Source organism: Sphaerodactylus townsendi, linkage group LG13, assembly GCF_021028975.2.
Source record: "Sphaerodactylus townsendi isolate TG3544 linkage group LG13, MPM_Stown_v2.3, whole genome shotgun sequence".
Lineage (NCBI taxonomy): Eukaryota > Metazoa > Chordata > Lepidosauria > Squamata > Sphaerodactylidae > Sphaerodactylus > Sphaerodactylus townsendi.
The window spans coordinates 39,227,729-39,244,894 of record NC_059437.1 but is presented as its reverse complement, the minus strand read 5'-3'; the positions used below and the strand labels follow the sequence as shown (position 1 = coordinate 39,244,894).

General features: G+C 46.9%; 2 protein-coding genes across 2 annotated transcripts in view; one reads left to right on the top strand and one right to left on the bottom strand.

Moving 5' to 3' along the window:
• CCDC60 (coiled-coil domain containing 60) overlaps positions 1-8,351 on the top strand; it is a 73,030-nt gene extending 64,679 nt beyond the window's left edge. Inside the window, exons 13-16 of the mRNA XM_048513656.1 lie at positions 1,768-1,878; positions 3,706-3,837; positions 4,959-5,148; positions 7,764-8,351. Of these exons, the coding sequence (XP_048369613.1) occupies positions 1,768-1,878; positions 3,706-3,837; positions 4,959-5,148; positions 7,764-7,868 (538 nt within the window). The 3' untranslated portion in view covers positions 7,869-8,351. The remainder of the gene's footprint in view (positions 1-1,767; positions 1,879-3,705; positions 3,838-4,958; positions 5,149-7,763) is intronic.
• Positions 8,352-10,176: 1,825 nt separating this feature from the next.
• Positions 10,177-17,166, bottom strand: part of GCN1 (GCN1 activator of EIF2AK4) — a 63,365-nt gene continuing 56,375 nt past the window's right edge. Inside the window, exons 53-58 of the mRNA XM_048514307.1 lie at positions 15,244-15,358; positions 14,718-14,814; positions 14,260-14,408; positions 13,149-13,256; positions 12,076-12,294; positions 10,177-10,830 (exon numbers count right to left, since the gene is read on the bottom strand). Of these exons, the coding sequence (XP_048370264.1) occupies positions 10,705-10,830; positions 12,076-12,294; positions 13,149-13,256; positions 14,260-14,408; positions 14,718-14,814; positions 15,244-15,358 (814 nt within the window). The 3' untranslated portion in view covers positions 10,177-10,704. The remainder of the gene's footprint in view (positions 10,831-12,075; positions 12,295-13,148; positions 13,257-14,259; positions 14,409-14,717; positions 14,815-15,243; positions 15,359-17,166) is intronic.

Genomic DNA, 17,166 nt, shown 5'->3' with positions numbered 1-17,166 from the left:
CTGACCTGCAGTACTATCCTTAGAGTTTGAAGAGGAGGAGTTTGGATTTATATCCCCACTTTCTCTCCTGTAAGAAGAGTCAAAGGGACTTACAATCCCCTTTCCCTTCCCGCCCCCACAACAAACATCCTGTGAGGTAGGTGGGGCTGAGAGAGCTTCGAAGAATTGTGACTCGCCCAAGGTCACCTAGCTATGTTGGAGTGCACAAGCTAATCTAGTTCACCAGATAAGCCTCCACAGCTCAAGTGGCAGAGCGGGGAATCAAACCCGGTTTGCACCTTCTCTTAACCACAACATCCCACTGACCCTTAACAGAGTTATACTTCTCTTGGGTCATGTGATTCCATTTAAGGATGGCACTGCCAATGATTTCCTTTGAAGAGGATTAAATTCAGTGGAAACAGATGGGTGGACAGCCACAGCATCCCATACACAGTTCTTTGGTTATGATGCAACTAGCGGCAACAGTTTTCAGTAACTTCAGGGTTTTTTTCTGCAATTTAAACAGTGCAAAGGAAGTCCATGGTATAGTCTTTAAATTTCACTCATATTAGTACAATAACAATAAATGCCACACTAAGTTCTAAGTCTGAATATAACATTTAAACTACACTTGTTTATTGTTTTCCCTAATGTATTATTTCCTTTTAAATGTTCATTGCTGTTGGCACAAAAAGAAAAAAAAATCAACAGTGGCGTCTTTTTAAATGTTCATTAAATAAAAGTCAGAATAAACAGCGGAATCAGAGCATGCTTGGTTTCGGGTAGGGGAAGTTTTCCCCAGTCTTTTTTCTTGGAAAACATTGGTGGCGGCAGCACATCCTAAGAACTAGCAGTGAAACCATTCCAGGCACAAAGGTGGGTGCCAGAGGTGTTGATTGCACAGCCTGGGAGCAGCTACGACTCCGCCTTGGCCCTGGGTCCAGTCAAGCACCTTGGCTCCTCCTCCTCCTCTTTCCACTTTCTCAACAGGTGCTTATATGACCTGGTTGGGCACTTTTACAAACGCTGAATAATTCTGCTTAACAATCTGCCTTCTGTGCACTTTGCAACTGGATTTTACTGTGTGCAACTGCAAAGTCTACTTGCAACTGACCACTAAAGTGGATCGAAAGGGATTTTTCAACATGCGTGGAAGTGCCTGTAGCAGTTCCAGTCCACATTTGCGAAACTGTGCAAAAGCTGGGGGTGAGGATGGGGGTGGGTGAGTGGAAGAGTTGCTTTTCTAGATTAACGAAGACAGGCTGCAGGGTTGGGAGTCAGTGGACATGAAGCATGAGGTACCTTCTAGCAAACCTAGAGGGAGCAGCAGTTAGTGATTAAGAGCAGGTCTACTCTAGTCTGGAGGAACCAAGTTTGATTCCCTGTTCTGCTGCTTGAGCTGCGGAGGCTTATCTGGGAAGTTCAGATTAGCCTGTACACTCCCACACACGCCAGCTGGGTGACCTTGGGCTAGTCACAGTTCTTCGGAGCTCTCTCAGTCCCACCTACCTCACAGGGTGTTTGTTGCGAAGGGGGGAAGAGAAAGGAGTTTGTAAGCCCCTTTGAGTCTCCTACAGGAGAGAAAGGGGTGATATAAATCCAACCCTCCTCCTCCTCCTCCTTCTTCTTCTTCTTCTTCTTTGACTCCCCCAAGTTTCCCATGGACAGGACTGTTTGAAATTAGCATGTCTCTCAAGGCAGGCCTTCCCTCGCCCCGCTCCAGCAGCCCTGGTAGAGATGCCTCACTGTTGCCTTTGTGTCCCTCCGCTGTATTTTCTTCTCCAGCTGTTTCATTAGGCGAAAAGAGAACCTGTGCAATGAGATGAGGGAGCTGTTTGGTGATATAACCCAGGAATCTGCTTTCAGGCTGCATGACCAGCTGGACATCTTAGAAAGGTACATACTCAGCACTGTCTTCCATTGCAAGTCCTGTTTGCCCCTCGGATTCATCACCGCCCTCCAACCTCCTCCTCCTATCTCAAGGGTCCCTTTCCAGAAAGTACCAGCCATTGATCTGTCTGCTCTGCTCATTGTAACAACACAAAGCTACCTTTTGGCAAACAAATCTTTCTGCCCCGTCACACCCACCCACAGACGGGCTCAGTCTGCTCCCATGCAGCAATAAGCCTCCCTGTCGCTATTATGACTGCAAACGCAGCAGATCAATTTCCCCACCACTTCTCTTGCTTCAGCCGTCTGTGATTGCCTTTTCTCCCCTTGGCATAATAGGACTTCTTAAAAAAAATCTGCAGTTGCTAGATCACTATAGTATAATGATGTTATAATGATTTATTGGCACAATTTACTAACTCATCTGAATCATGGAGTTGGAAGAGACCCCAAGGGCCATCAAGTCCTACCACCTGCAGTGCAGGAACACACAATCGAAGCACTCCTGACAGATGGCCATCCAACCTCTCTTTAAAAAGCCTCCAAAGAAGGAGACTCCACCACACTCCCAGGTAGTGCATTCCACTGTCAAACAGCCCTGACTGTCAGGAAGCTTTCCTGATGTTTAGGTGGAATCTCTTTTCCTTCACCTAGAACCCATTACTCCTGGTCCTAGTCTCTGAAGCAGCAGAAAACAAGCTTGCTCCCTCACCAACATGACATCCCTTCAAATGGCTAAACATGGCTATCATGTTTCCCAGATTTCATCTGTATCCCCAAATTTCATTTTTAAAAAGTACATATCTAGCCCTTTCATTACAGAGATATAAGAGGAAAGGTACAAGGGTGAGGCCAAGAAAGGGGGGCCAATATGGAACGCCTTCAGATGTGTGTCCCTTCCTGTCCACGTGGCATGCAAAGCCTCTTTGACTGTGATCTTTTCAAAAAAAGGTTGCATGAAACCCAGATTTGGGAAAGATTACACCAAAGAAGGGGGAAACTCAGGAAATAGACAATTGGGGATTATGTCGTATGGATGCTCAACCGCCCCGCTCCCCATTATCATGGTTTGAATACTGAAGTTGAATAGAACCTTTGATTGGCAGCAGCCTGACTGTATGAATGCAGCCTTGCCTCCATTAAAAGTGGAAATGGTGCAGAATGTGGTACTGCTGACAGCTTCCCCAGAATCCTAGCATCCATATTTTTTAAAAAAAATTCAGTTCTCTCAAGGCAGCATCGATGCATTAGGAAGGATGTGATGATACCTGTTAAAATCTTTAGGTGAGAGAACAACGTTAGGCAGTCCTTGGTTAAATGAGCCAACGGTTTGATTGGGTAGAAGGCAGCTTTCTAGGCTCATAAATACATACTGTTCCTCCCACAAAATAGCCACAACCCTGGGTTTCTAGTCCTTTTGGCTGCAAACATGTGCTTGAAAGTGGATGGACATTGCTAGTAATATCTCAGAAGATAGGAAGGTGGCTGAATACAGTTTCCCATGCTTAGAAGATAGAGAATGACAATTTTTTTCAGTTGCAGAATTTGGTTACACTGACTCAAAAAATTAGATTTTATTTTTTTTGCACAATTTAATCTCTGGACATGCCCATGGGTGGGCAGCGGTGGGGGGGGGGGTGTCTTCTGGACCGTTAAATACAGGATAATTTTGTGAGGGATAATTAAGACCAAGTAATATATCACTATGTCTAACCATGTCAGCTCCCTTCCTTCTCTTAGCCAACTCTTATCCAAAAGGATGCCAGGGCCATTCCTTTTTAAAACCTTGCTTGAAGGTTTATTTATTTTTAAGTATACAAGCTGAATTGACAGGAGGCGAGAAGAGAAGAGCATACAGAAATTCCGGAGTCTGAAGCAAATCACTAAGCTCCGGAAAGACCTTGAGAGAATGAGGCAGGCTGTCCTGGGGCATGAACCAAAACAGGCTGCAGAGGAGGAGAACTGGTAAGAAAGAGCTACACCCGGCACTGTGCGTGAGCCAGGGTTTTCCCTGCAGACCCTCAACCTCAGCTATGGTTCCTGAGACTTCCTGTGAAGTGATTCTGCCTATTCTAAGTCTTCTATTGGTGGAAAGATGTGTGTGTGTATGTATATGTGTATATACATACGTGTGTGTGTGTGTATGTGTATATATGTGTGTGTGTGTGTGTATACACACACACACATTAGCAGAGTAGAACAGAAGAGACAGATTCTCAGTTGCTTTTTATATATGAGTTTACTAGCTATGCGGGAGGGTTACATGAAGATAAAATAAGAAATCCTTTCCTTCCTGTTACATATGTACATTACTGTACATTTGGTTACACCTTGCTACCTATCTGCTGTCTCACACGATGTCTCTACCTCGTGTCTCCTCTGGTGTCGTGTCTGTTCAAACAAAGAAACAGAGTTAACTTTATAACTTCAGAGGTACTTGCTCACTAACATGTAAGCAATGGCTATCTGACTGACCAATAGATAAGCAATAGAGCAGGTCATAAACAGTGACTTCAGCAACTTGTGAACAGTTAACCAGCCACACACGCTTGCAAAATCCCAATATCTATTTCATGCGTACTCTCAAGGAAAGACTTCAAATCCTGGGCTTGGATGTATGTGAATAGCCAGGAGTATACTTGGCGCAGAATGGGATAGCAGACTGTGCCACTTTGGACTTGGAGCAGGGGAGGAAAGAGACATATATAGAAATATTCTACTATGTTACAAGAGTAAGTAGAAAACCAGTTCAGGAGGCAGAGACTTTAGCAAGATGCTTCCTTCTTTCTGTCCTGGTTAGGTTTTACATCTGATGGCCAACTTCTATGTGAAGTCTAGAGACCTTCTGGAATTACAACTAATCTCCAGATGATAGAGATCAGTTTCCCCTGTAGGAAATCATTGCTTTGGAGGGTGAACTCTATGGTATTATACCCCTCTGAGGTCCCTCATCTGCCTGAACCCTACCTTCCTCAGGCTGGACCCTCCAAATCACCAGGAATTTCCCAACCCCAAGTTGACAACCGTAATTTTACCTGGAGTATGAAAAATTATAATCCTCACCAGTAACCTGCTGTTGCTTCAAGGTTTGTCACTCTTCTGGACAAGATCCCCAGTGATGTCAGGAAAGACCGTCGGACCCAAAAAGTCCTGAAGAAGCTGGGAAAGTTTGCTAGCAATCCGGACTTACGGATTCGACCCCCCACTTTCTTGAAAGTCTTGGGGGAACTTCGTGTTTGGGAAATCTGTTCTCCAGACGTCAGTGCAGCTATACAGGTGAGAACTGTAGAAGGAAATTGTCCACCTTTCGTTCATTGAAGCCTTCAATGACCCAAGACCAAGCACTGTGTCTTAAGATGCTTCGCCCCCCCCCCCTTCCCCCAATAATGACATTAAGACATGCTGCCAGGATTTTTGACTCCACGGAAGACGGTATTAGGAAAGAACAGATTATACACTGCTTGACACTGGCATAGTGCTTTAAGAGTGTTCAAAGAGCTTCACAAACATGACGTGAGTAGCCTGCATCAGACCCAATGTGTAGATCCCAAGTCTACCATGAAATTTACTGGGCACCAATCACCGTCTCTGTCTGTAATCTACTTTGGAGGATAGTTGGGAGGATAAAGCAAGCAAGGGGAGTACCATTACATCACTTTGTGGCTCTTGAAGGACGAATGGGATAAAAATAATGCAACTAATTGGAACAGGAGTCTGCAACCTGCGGCTCTTCAGATGTTCACGGACTACAATTCCCATCAGCTAATGGGAATTGTAGTCCATGAACATCCGGAGAGCCGCAGGTTCAGACCCCTGGATGAGACATAATACTCAACTGCATTGAAGATAACTTAGACGCTTTCCAATCGGACCACAAAGGACATCTGTGCTGCCCCCTAGTGGTTCCTTGTTGCCGTGTAAGTCCTGCTGCCTAGCTAGAACTGTCATGAAACATTCACATGCACCAGCAGTGGGCCTGGAAAACCCAGACAACGCAGTGCGTGAATGCAATGCAGTGCATGACACAGGAAAGCCTTCTTGGATCCCACGCCTCAGTATCATGACGACTGTACTGCAGGGCAAGGTGGGCGATGCGTCCTGCCCTCATTAGGGCCATCAAAACCCACCAGAAAAAAGCAGTGGAGTGGGAAGGTGATCTGCTCGAATTGTGACAAGGATTCCTATCCCCCTTTGAGAAGCAAACTGTCAGTCTCCCAGCTCTGTGACAGGCACATCTCATCAGACGGAGCCCTGGAGATAGGCGACTGACTGAGCATGGAGGCAAGGTGGTTCTGGGTACCCCTCCCTCCCCACTTTTTGCCGATTTCCATGGCTGCGGTTGTTAAGTCTCTCTTGCTCACGAGCAGCTCAGTGCCTTTGACTCTGTGCTGCAGGGCTTTTAATGAGGGGCCTGGCATTTGTGCACGCACAAGCCCTCCTTTGCCCTTTCAGTCTGCTCAGCTGCCAAACAAAACGGCCTCCTGTGATACGCCCATGCAGGACTGTACTGCCTCGTGCCTGTGGGCTCCTGCATACCTCCTCGACCTATAAAATAAAACAATCACATGAAGCAAATAAGCTGAACTTTAGTTTCAAGCTTGTCTGTCGTGGTAGAACAAAGCTCATATCCAGTAGCATCTTATAGACCATAGGTGTCAAACTCGCAGCCCTCCAGATGTTATGGACTACAGTTCCCATCATCCCCTGCCAGCATGATGCTGGCAGGGGATGATGGGAACTGTAGTCCATAACATCTGGAGGGCCGCGAGTTTGACACCTGTGTTATAGACCAACAAAGGGAGAAGCATTTGGGAATAAAGGTTGGTGAGCTTTCACTCACAGAAACTTACACCCGAACATTTTTGTCAGTGTTCAAACTGAAGTATAGTTCTCTCCCCCCACTTTTAAAATAATTTTTATTTTATCAACAAAAAATTGCAAGAAAAAGTTAATAGTAATAGCAATAATAATATTTTAAAATCATTAGGGTGGATCTGCATTTATGATCTTGTCCTCAAGAAATGCAGACCCACTTATTTAAAAAAATATTAAAAAGGAAAAGTTAAAAAACAAAAGACTAATGGGAAAAAAAAAAAAAACAAGGGGGAGGCCGAAGGCTTTCACGGCCGGATTCAACTGGTTCTGGTGGGCCTCTGAAGATACCAGCCACAGATGCAGGCGAAACGTTAGGAACAAGATCCACCAGACCACGGCCACACAGCCCGGAAAACCCTCCAGAACCAAGGGGGAGGCCGTTTCCAAGAGCTCAACGGCTCGCTCACACGGCTGACTCTGGATCTTTTCAGAAATGGTCCAGACCCTTCCAGTCCACTTGTCAAATTGAATGTCGCCAGGATGTGGGGAGGCGAGAGCTAAGAAAAACCTGCCCTGCAGCCGGCAAAATAGCCCCTATCAGCACTTAGAGGCTCAACCAGAGTGAAACACCACTCCGCCACAAGTCAGTTCTCCCCCACCCTTTTTATCCTTTTCAGGTTTTCAGAGGGAGGCACTTTATTTATACCCACCTTTCCAGTGGGGCTCCAAAGTAGCTTGCAGTTCTCCTCTGTTTTAGCCTCACAACGACCCTGTGAGGTAGCTTAGATTGAGTGTGACTGACTGAAGGGTACCCAGCAAGTTTCCTTGGCCATGTGGGGATTGGAATATGGGAATTGGAATGTGGGTCAGATCATAGTCCAACTTAATAACTACTACCTCACTGCAGCTTTTGCATTGCAGGGTAGTTGCAACGCAGCAACTTTTGTGAGGGCCTCAGCATTAACTTGCATGGTTTTTGAAGTGGGTTCAGTTGTACTGCATGTTTGCCCTCAGACACACACCCTTCCGCCATCAAAATCAAGCTTTCTCCCCCCCTTCCCCCGTTGCTTTTGCAGTTTTTGCGAGAAAATATTGTGGGGATGGCTGAGGAAGATTACAAACAGTGGCTGCAGAGGCGGGTCCCAATCCAGAAACGAGCACACAGCGCCCCACCATTATGATCCCGGAGGTGCACAAGATAGCAACATTCTCGAAAGAGACGGCGCGCTTGCTGTTCAAGAGCTGCATCGGAAGAGAGCAGGGCAGCTACTGAGACGGCGCCCTCTGAAAAATGCATTTGCCAAATCCCAGAAGGTGGAGAAGGGGCAGCTTCTGAGAAAGACTTGTTCTCGAAGCCACACCGCCTGCAAATTCAGAGCCAGAGAGAATCGAGCAGCCAAGGGATGTTTCAACTTCGTTCTTTGGATTTTTAGATGCTAAGTTTTTATTTTGTCCTACATTTAATTTGTCTGGATCTGGGGGATGGGGGGTGGGGAAGGAGTGAAAAAGGGAGTCGTCTTATGGAGTTCTCTCTCTACAATAGTTTTGGGTCAGTGACAGAAGCCAGTTGATTGGCTTGTGCTACTGTAAAGACAGACCGCAGTACAGCAGTTTTGCATTCGTGCTGCATTTTTTTAGATTTATTAAAATGCTGCTTCAACTGGTGTTCTTGCAGACTTAATGTGATTTGCTTCCTGTAGCTTCTTGCTGAGTATCTGCCCTGATACTGCAACCTGATAGAAGGTACTACTGCAGAAGTGGGTCAATCAAGTAAATCTGAGCGCCGGAGCAAGTATAAAAGCATTGGGGAACAAAAGCATTTGGAGACAATTCCAGCTGCCTGTCTTACAGCAACTACAAGCAGCCCCACAGCTCAGTGAGACAGTAACAATGTACTTGAGCTGAACCATTTCACCTGAGTGAATGCATCTTTGTACAAAATAATTCCCTGCATGCAGAAAAATAGCGTGTCAGTGAGTGTTCTAGCCTGAATTTTTATGTGCAGGGAATTTGTGTTGCGTGTATGGTGGTGCATTCAGTCATGTGAGCCCTCACTTCACTCCCTTCTTAAGGGCCAAATTACACCTGCCACGGTTTTGTGGTTGTTGCACCACATGTGCTATTTGAACCCCTGAACAAGCCATGGGAGTGAGATCGCAGCAGACGGCAGCACTAAAGCGGCTCCAGGTATTCCTAACTCCCTGCCGTCGGCAGCATTTTCTCTGGCTCGTGATCAGTTTAGGTTTGAGACTGCAGTTTGGCAATGCTGTGGTACCCAAGATTTGGCATGTGATGCTAAAGGACAGGGAAGATGCTTTGGGGAGGTTGTTGAGCTGTTGGTGTGCTTGCGGATCAGAGATGGTTTAAGGCGAGTGTGGTGGAATAACAGCCGATGGGAAGCCTCAGGATAAAATCTCTTTTCCTGAGACTTTGAGGTAGGGGCCAAATGAATACCACTGCTAGTGAATTATGAAATTTTAATGAAGAGTTTGTTTCTTTTACCCATCAGCTTTTTTTGGTTGCCCTTAAATTCCTGTGTCACAGGAGAAGGAGAAGATGTTCCTTCTAACTCGGTGCAGATTTCCTTAAAACCTCTCATATCCTCCCCTTAGATGTCTTTTTCAACACTGCAAAGACCAATGGTTCTCAACCTTCCTAATGCCGCGACCCTTTAATACAGTTCCTCATGTTGTGGTGACCCCCAACCCTAACATTTATCCATTTTACAGATGGAGAACACTGATGCAGAGAGTCTTAGGCGACCCCTGTGAAAGGGTCGTTTGACCCCCAAAAGGGATCCCGACCCACAGTTTGAGAACCACTGGCAAAAAATCCAAGACTCTTTGCCCTTTTCTCCTCCTGGTGGCTTTCTTGTGGAATTTGTCCACCTCTGACGTATATATTTTGAGATACAGGGACCATCTTTTTAGACATATTCCTAATACGGCAGTTCCGCAGATCTCTATAACGTCATTACAACATTGGTCATTTTATTTTCATCCTTTTCCTAATGATCCCCAGCACGGAGTTTGTCTTTTTCATGACTGTGGCACACCCCAAAAGATCTCTTTACATCTCAGACCCCATTAACATATATTTAAAGTGAGGATTTTAAAAAAATTGCTCCAGTGTGCATCACCTCACACCTCACTTGCCTCAGGGTGTCAAAGTATCACTAGGAAGGAGAAAATTAAAGAACTTTCCGAGAGAAGATTACAGCTGCATTAAACAGTGTCAATCAAAGACATTCAGAGAATTATGTGTTTCCAAGAGCTCCATAAGGTCACACACTGAACAGCCTCTTAGATCAGAGCGGAGCTCTAATCTAATTAAAGTCTCGTAGAGGTCAACGCTGAATGCGGTGTCATTGTCAAGAAAAGGGGAGTGCCTTCTGACCTCAGATACGCATCACTGAATCCGCGCAGTTGCTAAGTGAGCCAATCTATTCCATTTTGTAAAAGGGAGAAAAAAAATACTTTGCCGCCAAGGTTCAGTTCAAAGCTTTTTATTAATTAAACTGCCATTTAAACAGCCTGGTTTCCACCCCCCTCTAATTCTAAGGCTCTTCAAACAGTTTCACTTGCAGCTTTCAGGACAGCCAGCAAATCAGCAGTATGTAAGAATATCACTGCTTGGCTTTCCGGGAGTTCTAATTCCCACTTAGACACATGTTGAGTGGAAACGGCTCCATTAACACATGGGGGTGAAATTCACCGCAGCAGCAGCAGCTACCAAACATTTGTCGCTAGTGGATGGGATTCTCTTTGCTGAGCGTTCTGTCTTCCAAGACAAAGGGGGGGGAGGGGCAAATTTTGAATGTATTTTTTTAAACTAACAGAAGTTTTAAGTAAGGCTATTCTGGTATATTTGTATTAAAATACTCCGGAAGCCCTTTCAATACACTCCGATCAGAATTAGCATTTTCAAAAATGAAAACGTTTCCGTTGGCTTCAGGTTGAAATGCTGATGTGGTGATGTGCCCCCCGAGGGCCATCTTTCCCTTCTCCATCTCCTGAATCACGTCAGGATGGTGTCGTCAATCTGTTCGACAGAGTCAGCTTGACTGGCGAGCTTCCTTAGAGAGCGCCGGCAACTCTCGTTCAGCAGTTCCAAGCTGGCAGTATCGAGGATCTTGGAGATGGACTGCAAGGAGCAATGCCAAGGGAAGAGGCCATGAGAGAAGCAACCAGAGCTTTTTACGACAACATGTTAGCCGCTATGTTGTATCCTAACAGCAGCTAGTCACACACTACACAGGTTTCCCAGGCTGGGCACAGTGGCCAAATCCAGTCTTTTAAAAGAAGAGTAGTAGTAGTTTGGATTTATACCCCACCTTTCTCTCCTGTAGGGAGACTCAAGGTGGCTTACAAGCTCCTTTCCCTTCCTCTCCCCACAATAGTGAGGTAGATGCGGCTGAGAGAGTTCCGAGAGAACTGTGACTAGCCCAAGGTCCCCCAGCAGGAATGGAGGAGTGCGGAAACACATCTGGTTCACCAGATAAGCCTCCGCCACTCAGATGGAGGAGTGGGGAATCAAACCCGGTTTTCCAGATTAGAATCCACCTGCTCGTAGCCACTACACCACGCTGGTTTTACACTAGGGTCCATTGTTCTGGCCACATGATGCCAGTGCTCACAACCCTAACCTAGTTTACCTGTTGTGCATCCCACTTCCTACCCTTACCTACTTCTTGCCTCATCAAACTCTCTGCCCTCATAGCCAGCTCTTTTTCTGCCTTCATTCTTCCAGCTTCCAGCCATTTTGGAGTCTCCCGCTCTCTTAAACAAACTCTGCCATTCTCCCTTTGTATGCCTGGAAGCCCCTCCCCAAACACTCCTATGATGATGCCTCCTGTTCGTCCTCCTTTAAACCCAGACTTGAACTGCAAACAAACTCCAACCGGACACATGCAAATGCACCTCATTTCCCTCCTACCTCAGAGGTGGACAAAACAAATACCCAAGTACACAAAACACTTCGCCCCATACGAAGGAAAGAAATACGTCTTACCGTGACATGCCTCTGAAGATGGCAGCCGTAGATTTGGGCGAGGTGGTCGTTCTGTCATACCAGAGGTGTCCAATTCTGGCGCTTCAGATGTTCATGGACTACAATTCCCACCAGCCCCTGCTGGCATGCCCAATTGGCCATCAGAAGGGGCTGATGGGAATTGTAGTCCATGAATATCTGAAGCGCCAGAGTTGGAAACCCCTGTGTTATACCAACCCTGTGCCATTCTCCTAGCATCAATCTTAGGTGTGGGACAAGAGCACATCCTTCAGCCATTAGGACCGAGGCAGCAGCAGACACCTCAGAGTGCTTTATGACTGTAGAACATAGGAGGAAACAAAAGGGAAGTCAACTCCCCCTTCCAGAATCCAGAAATACCTGAAGTACTTCCTCGCCTTCTCTCATCTTCAGGAGGTTAACAATGGCTTGGTCACTGTAGGCCCTCACGCTGGTGTTCTTGTCCTTTGTGTTGTCCAGAAGGGCCTTGAGGATGGGCTTGGCTGTCTGGGGGTCCAGGGGAGGGAGGGGGGCTTTATTTGCCCACCAGATCATCTTTTCTGCAACCAATTTGATGTCGCTGGATGGATTCTGCAGACACTACAGGAAACAAAGACATACCTCAGCAGTGGCGTAGGAGGTTAAGAGCTCGTGTATCTAATCTGGAGGAACCAAGTTTGATTCCCAGCTCTGCCGCCTGAGCTGTAGAGACTTATCTGGGGAATTCAGATTAGCCTGTACACTCCCACACACGCCAGCTGGGTGACCTTGGGCTAGTCACAGTTCTTCGGAGCTCTCTCAGCCCCACCTACCTCACAGAGTGTTTGTTGTGAGGGGGGAAGGGCAAGGAGATTGTAAGCCCCTTTGAGTCTCCTGCAGGAGAGAAAGGGGGGATATAAATCCAAACTCTTCTTCTACTCTTCTTGTTACAGATATTGGAGTATTGGGGAGGAAGAAGAAGTGGATTCTCTTCTGAATTTTCCTGTAATAACCAGCAGCCTTGCCTCTGGGGCTCTGCATTTTAGGAGATTGTGTGGGAAAGACTGTCTACTGCTTGGCTGTGTTTTTACTGAAGAGCCCTCAATGCGCTTCCAAGCAAACTCACAGCTCTCTCTCTCTTTGGCATGTTACTTAGCCTTTCTACAGGAGGGAAGTGCATTCAGATATGCCAAGTGAAAAAAGCAAAAAAAAAAAAACAGTTTCAGCTTCTTTTCAGCTGAAAAAACCCTCTATCCAATGGAATTTTCAGATCCCTCTGACACCTAATTTCAACAAACCTGGGGGTTCTTCTAAGAAGAATCCCCTACAGCTGTGCTGCAAATTTGGTGTCTCTACCTTAAAAAACAAAACCAAGCCGTGAAAAAACATTTGGGTTGTTCCCCAGAAAACTGCTATTGGGCCACTGATCAATCAACCTGTTGCAGAAACCAGATATGCCGTTCTGAAACACTCACCTTAATGAAGAGGTTGGAGAGTTTGGGAGGCAAGTTTCCTGCATTGGTCTCTATGTGGTGCTTCATTAGGAAGCCCATCCCCCTGATGCCACTCATAGCAATTGGGATCTGCAGCATCGGGAAGAAAGCAAGACAGTCAACTGCAGGCCTGTTGCAAGGGGCTGGCTCTCCTGTGCCAGGCTGGAGAACATGGTGAACAAATTAAGAACATAAGAACAAGCCAGCTGGATCAGACCAAAGTCCATCTAGTCCAGCTCTCTGCTACTCGCAGTGGCCCACCAGGTGCCTTTGGGAGCTCACATGCAGGATGTGAACGCAATGGCCTTCTGCGGCTGTTGCTCCCGATCACCTGGTCTGTTAAGGCATTTGCAATCTCAGATCAAAGAGGATCAAGATTGGTAGCCATAAATCGACTTCTCCTCCATAAATCTGTCCAAGCCCCTTTTAAAGCTATCCAGGTTAGTGGCCATCACCACCAAATTCAAACAGACTTCCCTGCTTGCTTAGAAAACATCAGCCAGTTCTTTTGATGGTTACTTTTGGTACTACGTTAAAAGTATTGGGGAACAATAAAGCAAACTGGGGAGCCCCTCCCTCTGCAACCTGCACCTCAATCTCCCATTTCATTTCCTCCACTCTCTTCTTTTGATCTGCCTCTGCTGTGCAGAGAGGCCACAAAAGGATTTGTCAAGCTGATCTTCGTCTCCTTGAGCCTGGGGCAACCAAAGCATGTTTTCCTTGGGCTTGGGGGACTCCCCCAGGCAAACCCAGTCAGAAGAATAACATGTGCCAGGCACCCAGGAACATTTCGAATGGAACCTGGGGCAGATGGCTGTATGTTCCAGTGTGTCTCCAAGTGAGAACTCCCCACGTGCACAAAAGCACAGTTCTAGTTTAGCACTCTGTTCCATGTCCTAAACTCTCTACATTCAGCAGGTTATTTAAATGTCTACGAATATTCTAACATGTGTCTTCCAGCTGCATTTGGAAGCAGCACGCTTCTAAGAAACCGAGTTTATTATTTTGCTGCCTCTGAGAAAAACCAATTTAAGACCTTACGGGAAGTCCCTGAGAAAAATCTCTCACCACCACCAAGGATGGCGATCCTTACCCGGTCAGCAGTGGCATTACTGAAGATCATTTCATGGACACTGTTACAGTACTTGGGGGCACACACTTTGCTGGGCGCCACGTTGATGGCCACAGAAAGGGCCAGGCTGCGCCCGTGCCTCACCATCCAGTCAATGCCAGACACATCAGCTGCAAAGGAAGAGAGCAAGATTCTAAGTGTGGCTCCAGCTCAAGAAGGGATCCCTTGCTGGGTAATCTCAATTCAGATCTCCCAAAGATCAATATAACTGGATTTGGGGGTAGGAGTTCAATTCAAGGATGCTAATTTATGTGTAACATGCTGACCCCAACTTCAGCAAATCCAAGCACTAACTAAACCAATCTAAGCAAATCAACTTCTCACATGCAGGCAAAGTTGATGCCCACTGTCATCATGGACACGTAGAACACTCTGAACAGGATCAATTATACTCTTTTCCCTCCCCTCCCAAAGCATACCTAGTAAATGATTGAGGAGAACATGGCTAAGTTCTTCTTCAGTCAGAAATTCACACAACTCCCCCAGGCAGCCAGCGGAGGCAGTGCGGGTAGCATCCTGACAGGGAAAGGAAATGGAGCCTTTGAGAATGAAGGCTGGCATCAAGATTACACAGCTAGTTCACACAAGTACAAACAACAGAGGCATAGCTCTGGGGGGGAGGGGGATGCACCGGGTGTGTGCCCCTTTAGGGGTGTGGCGAGGGCGTTCGGAGGGCAGGGGGCATTCCAGAGTGGGAGGGAGGCGTTCCAGGGCAGGGCGGAGAACTACCAGTGCATCGCGCGCTTTCCCCCCTTGCTACGCCTCTGACAAACAATGCTAGTTTCTCTCGTCTCTATAGCTTTGTATAGATACCTCAACAAACAAAGCTCCCTCATAATGCTGGCTTGTCTAGCACAATTGCCCACTCGGACGGGCAAAAGCTCTTTGAGGACCAAAGCCCCTCCCCCGAGCCCTGTTAGGAGGGATTCTCCTGCCAATCAGTACCTCATCATGTCCCAGCATGCCCAGAAGCACCGCGGTGATATTCTTCCTAACTGCCGCGTCCACTTTGGCCCCAGCTCCTTGAGTCACAAAGCGCAGGGCCTGCAGCATCGTATCCCTGAAAAGCAATGGCAGATGTCAGGGGAGTGTCAGGATGTGTATCCTCCTTCCATCAAAGGATTGCCCTCAGGGGCAAACATTCACACTCACCTGGAGAAGGGGGCTCCTCTCTCCTATGTTAATAGACCATTCCCATGCTAATGGGCCTTTCTCTTCCTTTCATGTACTCTGATGCCTGCAATTGCAGATAAGCAGGTGCCTAATCTCTCACTGTGCGAGCCTTGGGGCTGCTCTTCCTGTTCTAGCCTTGGGGCTGCTCTCATATTCCATGGAGGAGGGGAAGGGGGGAATGACGGTTGTAGCGTAGATAAAGATGGGACAGTTACGCATGTGGCTAGAACTGGCCTTAGCAAAGCCAGGTATGTGCTGTTGTTTCCAGTAAAGGTTTCTGATCAATAATCCAGAGCTCCTTATTGACCACAGTCCCAGAACCTGACAGGGAGCTCCTCGACATCCTGCCCCTTCTGAAAGGGGGAAGCGAGTCAAGTTAAAGCCAGCGCTACCATGAGGCAACCCAGTTAGGAGTGGATCTGGGATGCCGCTAATGGCAGCACAAGCGTGTCAGGATGTGCTCACTCCTGCCATCAAAGGATGGCTGTGGGGAGGGGACAACTGTCTTCACCTTCTGATATGTTAACAGACCTTTCCCTTTCTTCTGATTCTAGTAACTGTAGCTAACTAGGAGCAACCCTGGCGTCTTCCCAGTTGGAGGGTGTGGAAAGTAGCTGAGAACTATTGCTGCACTGGCCTTGAGATGCTTGACTCCCAGACATCTCTCTTTCCATTGTGCTATTCTCACATTCCATGGGAAACAGAGGGGGGATTTATGGGGCAATAAAGGCAACTGTATTTTCATTAGCCTGGCAGAACTGGCTTTCTGAAAGCCAGGTACTAGCTGTTATCAATAAAGACTTCTGATCCAGCTTCCAGAGTCCGCTTGCTGACTTCAATCTCAAAACCTGACAGATGAACACATCTCCACCCTCTGGGGGCTCAAAATCCATTAGGGTATTTTCCTCCGCAAGTCCCAGTTCCTCTCCGTGCATAAGACGACCTCTCTTTGGGCTACAGAAGGGGAAATGAGAGGAGGACAGCAGCAGGGTGCCATGTGAAGTACCATATGAGATGTTTGCAATCTTTGCTGCTTGTGCTCTTCTCAGGGAATAATTATCCTTAAAGGTCGGGAGTCCCGCTTGTGCCTGAACGCAACCTCTCTCTGGTTGGCAAATCACCACCAGTTTGTTTGTTTTTTGCTGTATCTTTGTAGTGTAATGTATTTCTATTAATGTTTATACTAGAGCACCAGTGCACTTTCATCCTCTTTTGTAATTTAGATTTGTAGCCAGTGGGCAGAGTGTTCTATTTTGTATTCTGGTTATACACACTGCCCACATCTTTTGTATCTGTTGTATCTAGAAAGCTCGGGGAGGCAGGAACAATGGGAAGTGAGACAAAATCCCAAACCCCACCTCTACAATCCTCCACTAGCTCTGAGATTGGAAGAAAACAGGACTGGCTCAGGAGAACAGCCTGGTCTGGGGTCTCCCTTAACCATGCCTCTCAGGGCGAGCCTTCTCCATCTGCTGAAGGGGTAGAGGCATTTTTTTGGGTGGGGGTGGGGGGGAAGCCTCAAGAATGAGGAACAGCCTGCCCTTAACAGAGGTGGCAGTTTCTTTCAGCAGAAGTTCTAGAAGCAGGCAGGAGAAGTTGCCTGACTTTTCTCCTGCGCTTTCTACACCAGTGCCTAATGAGCAGGCTACCTGCGCAATAATAATATTTAGTGGGCAAGAAGTGGAATAAAAAAAG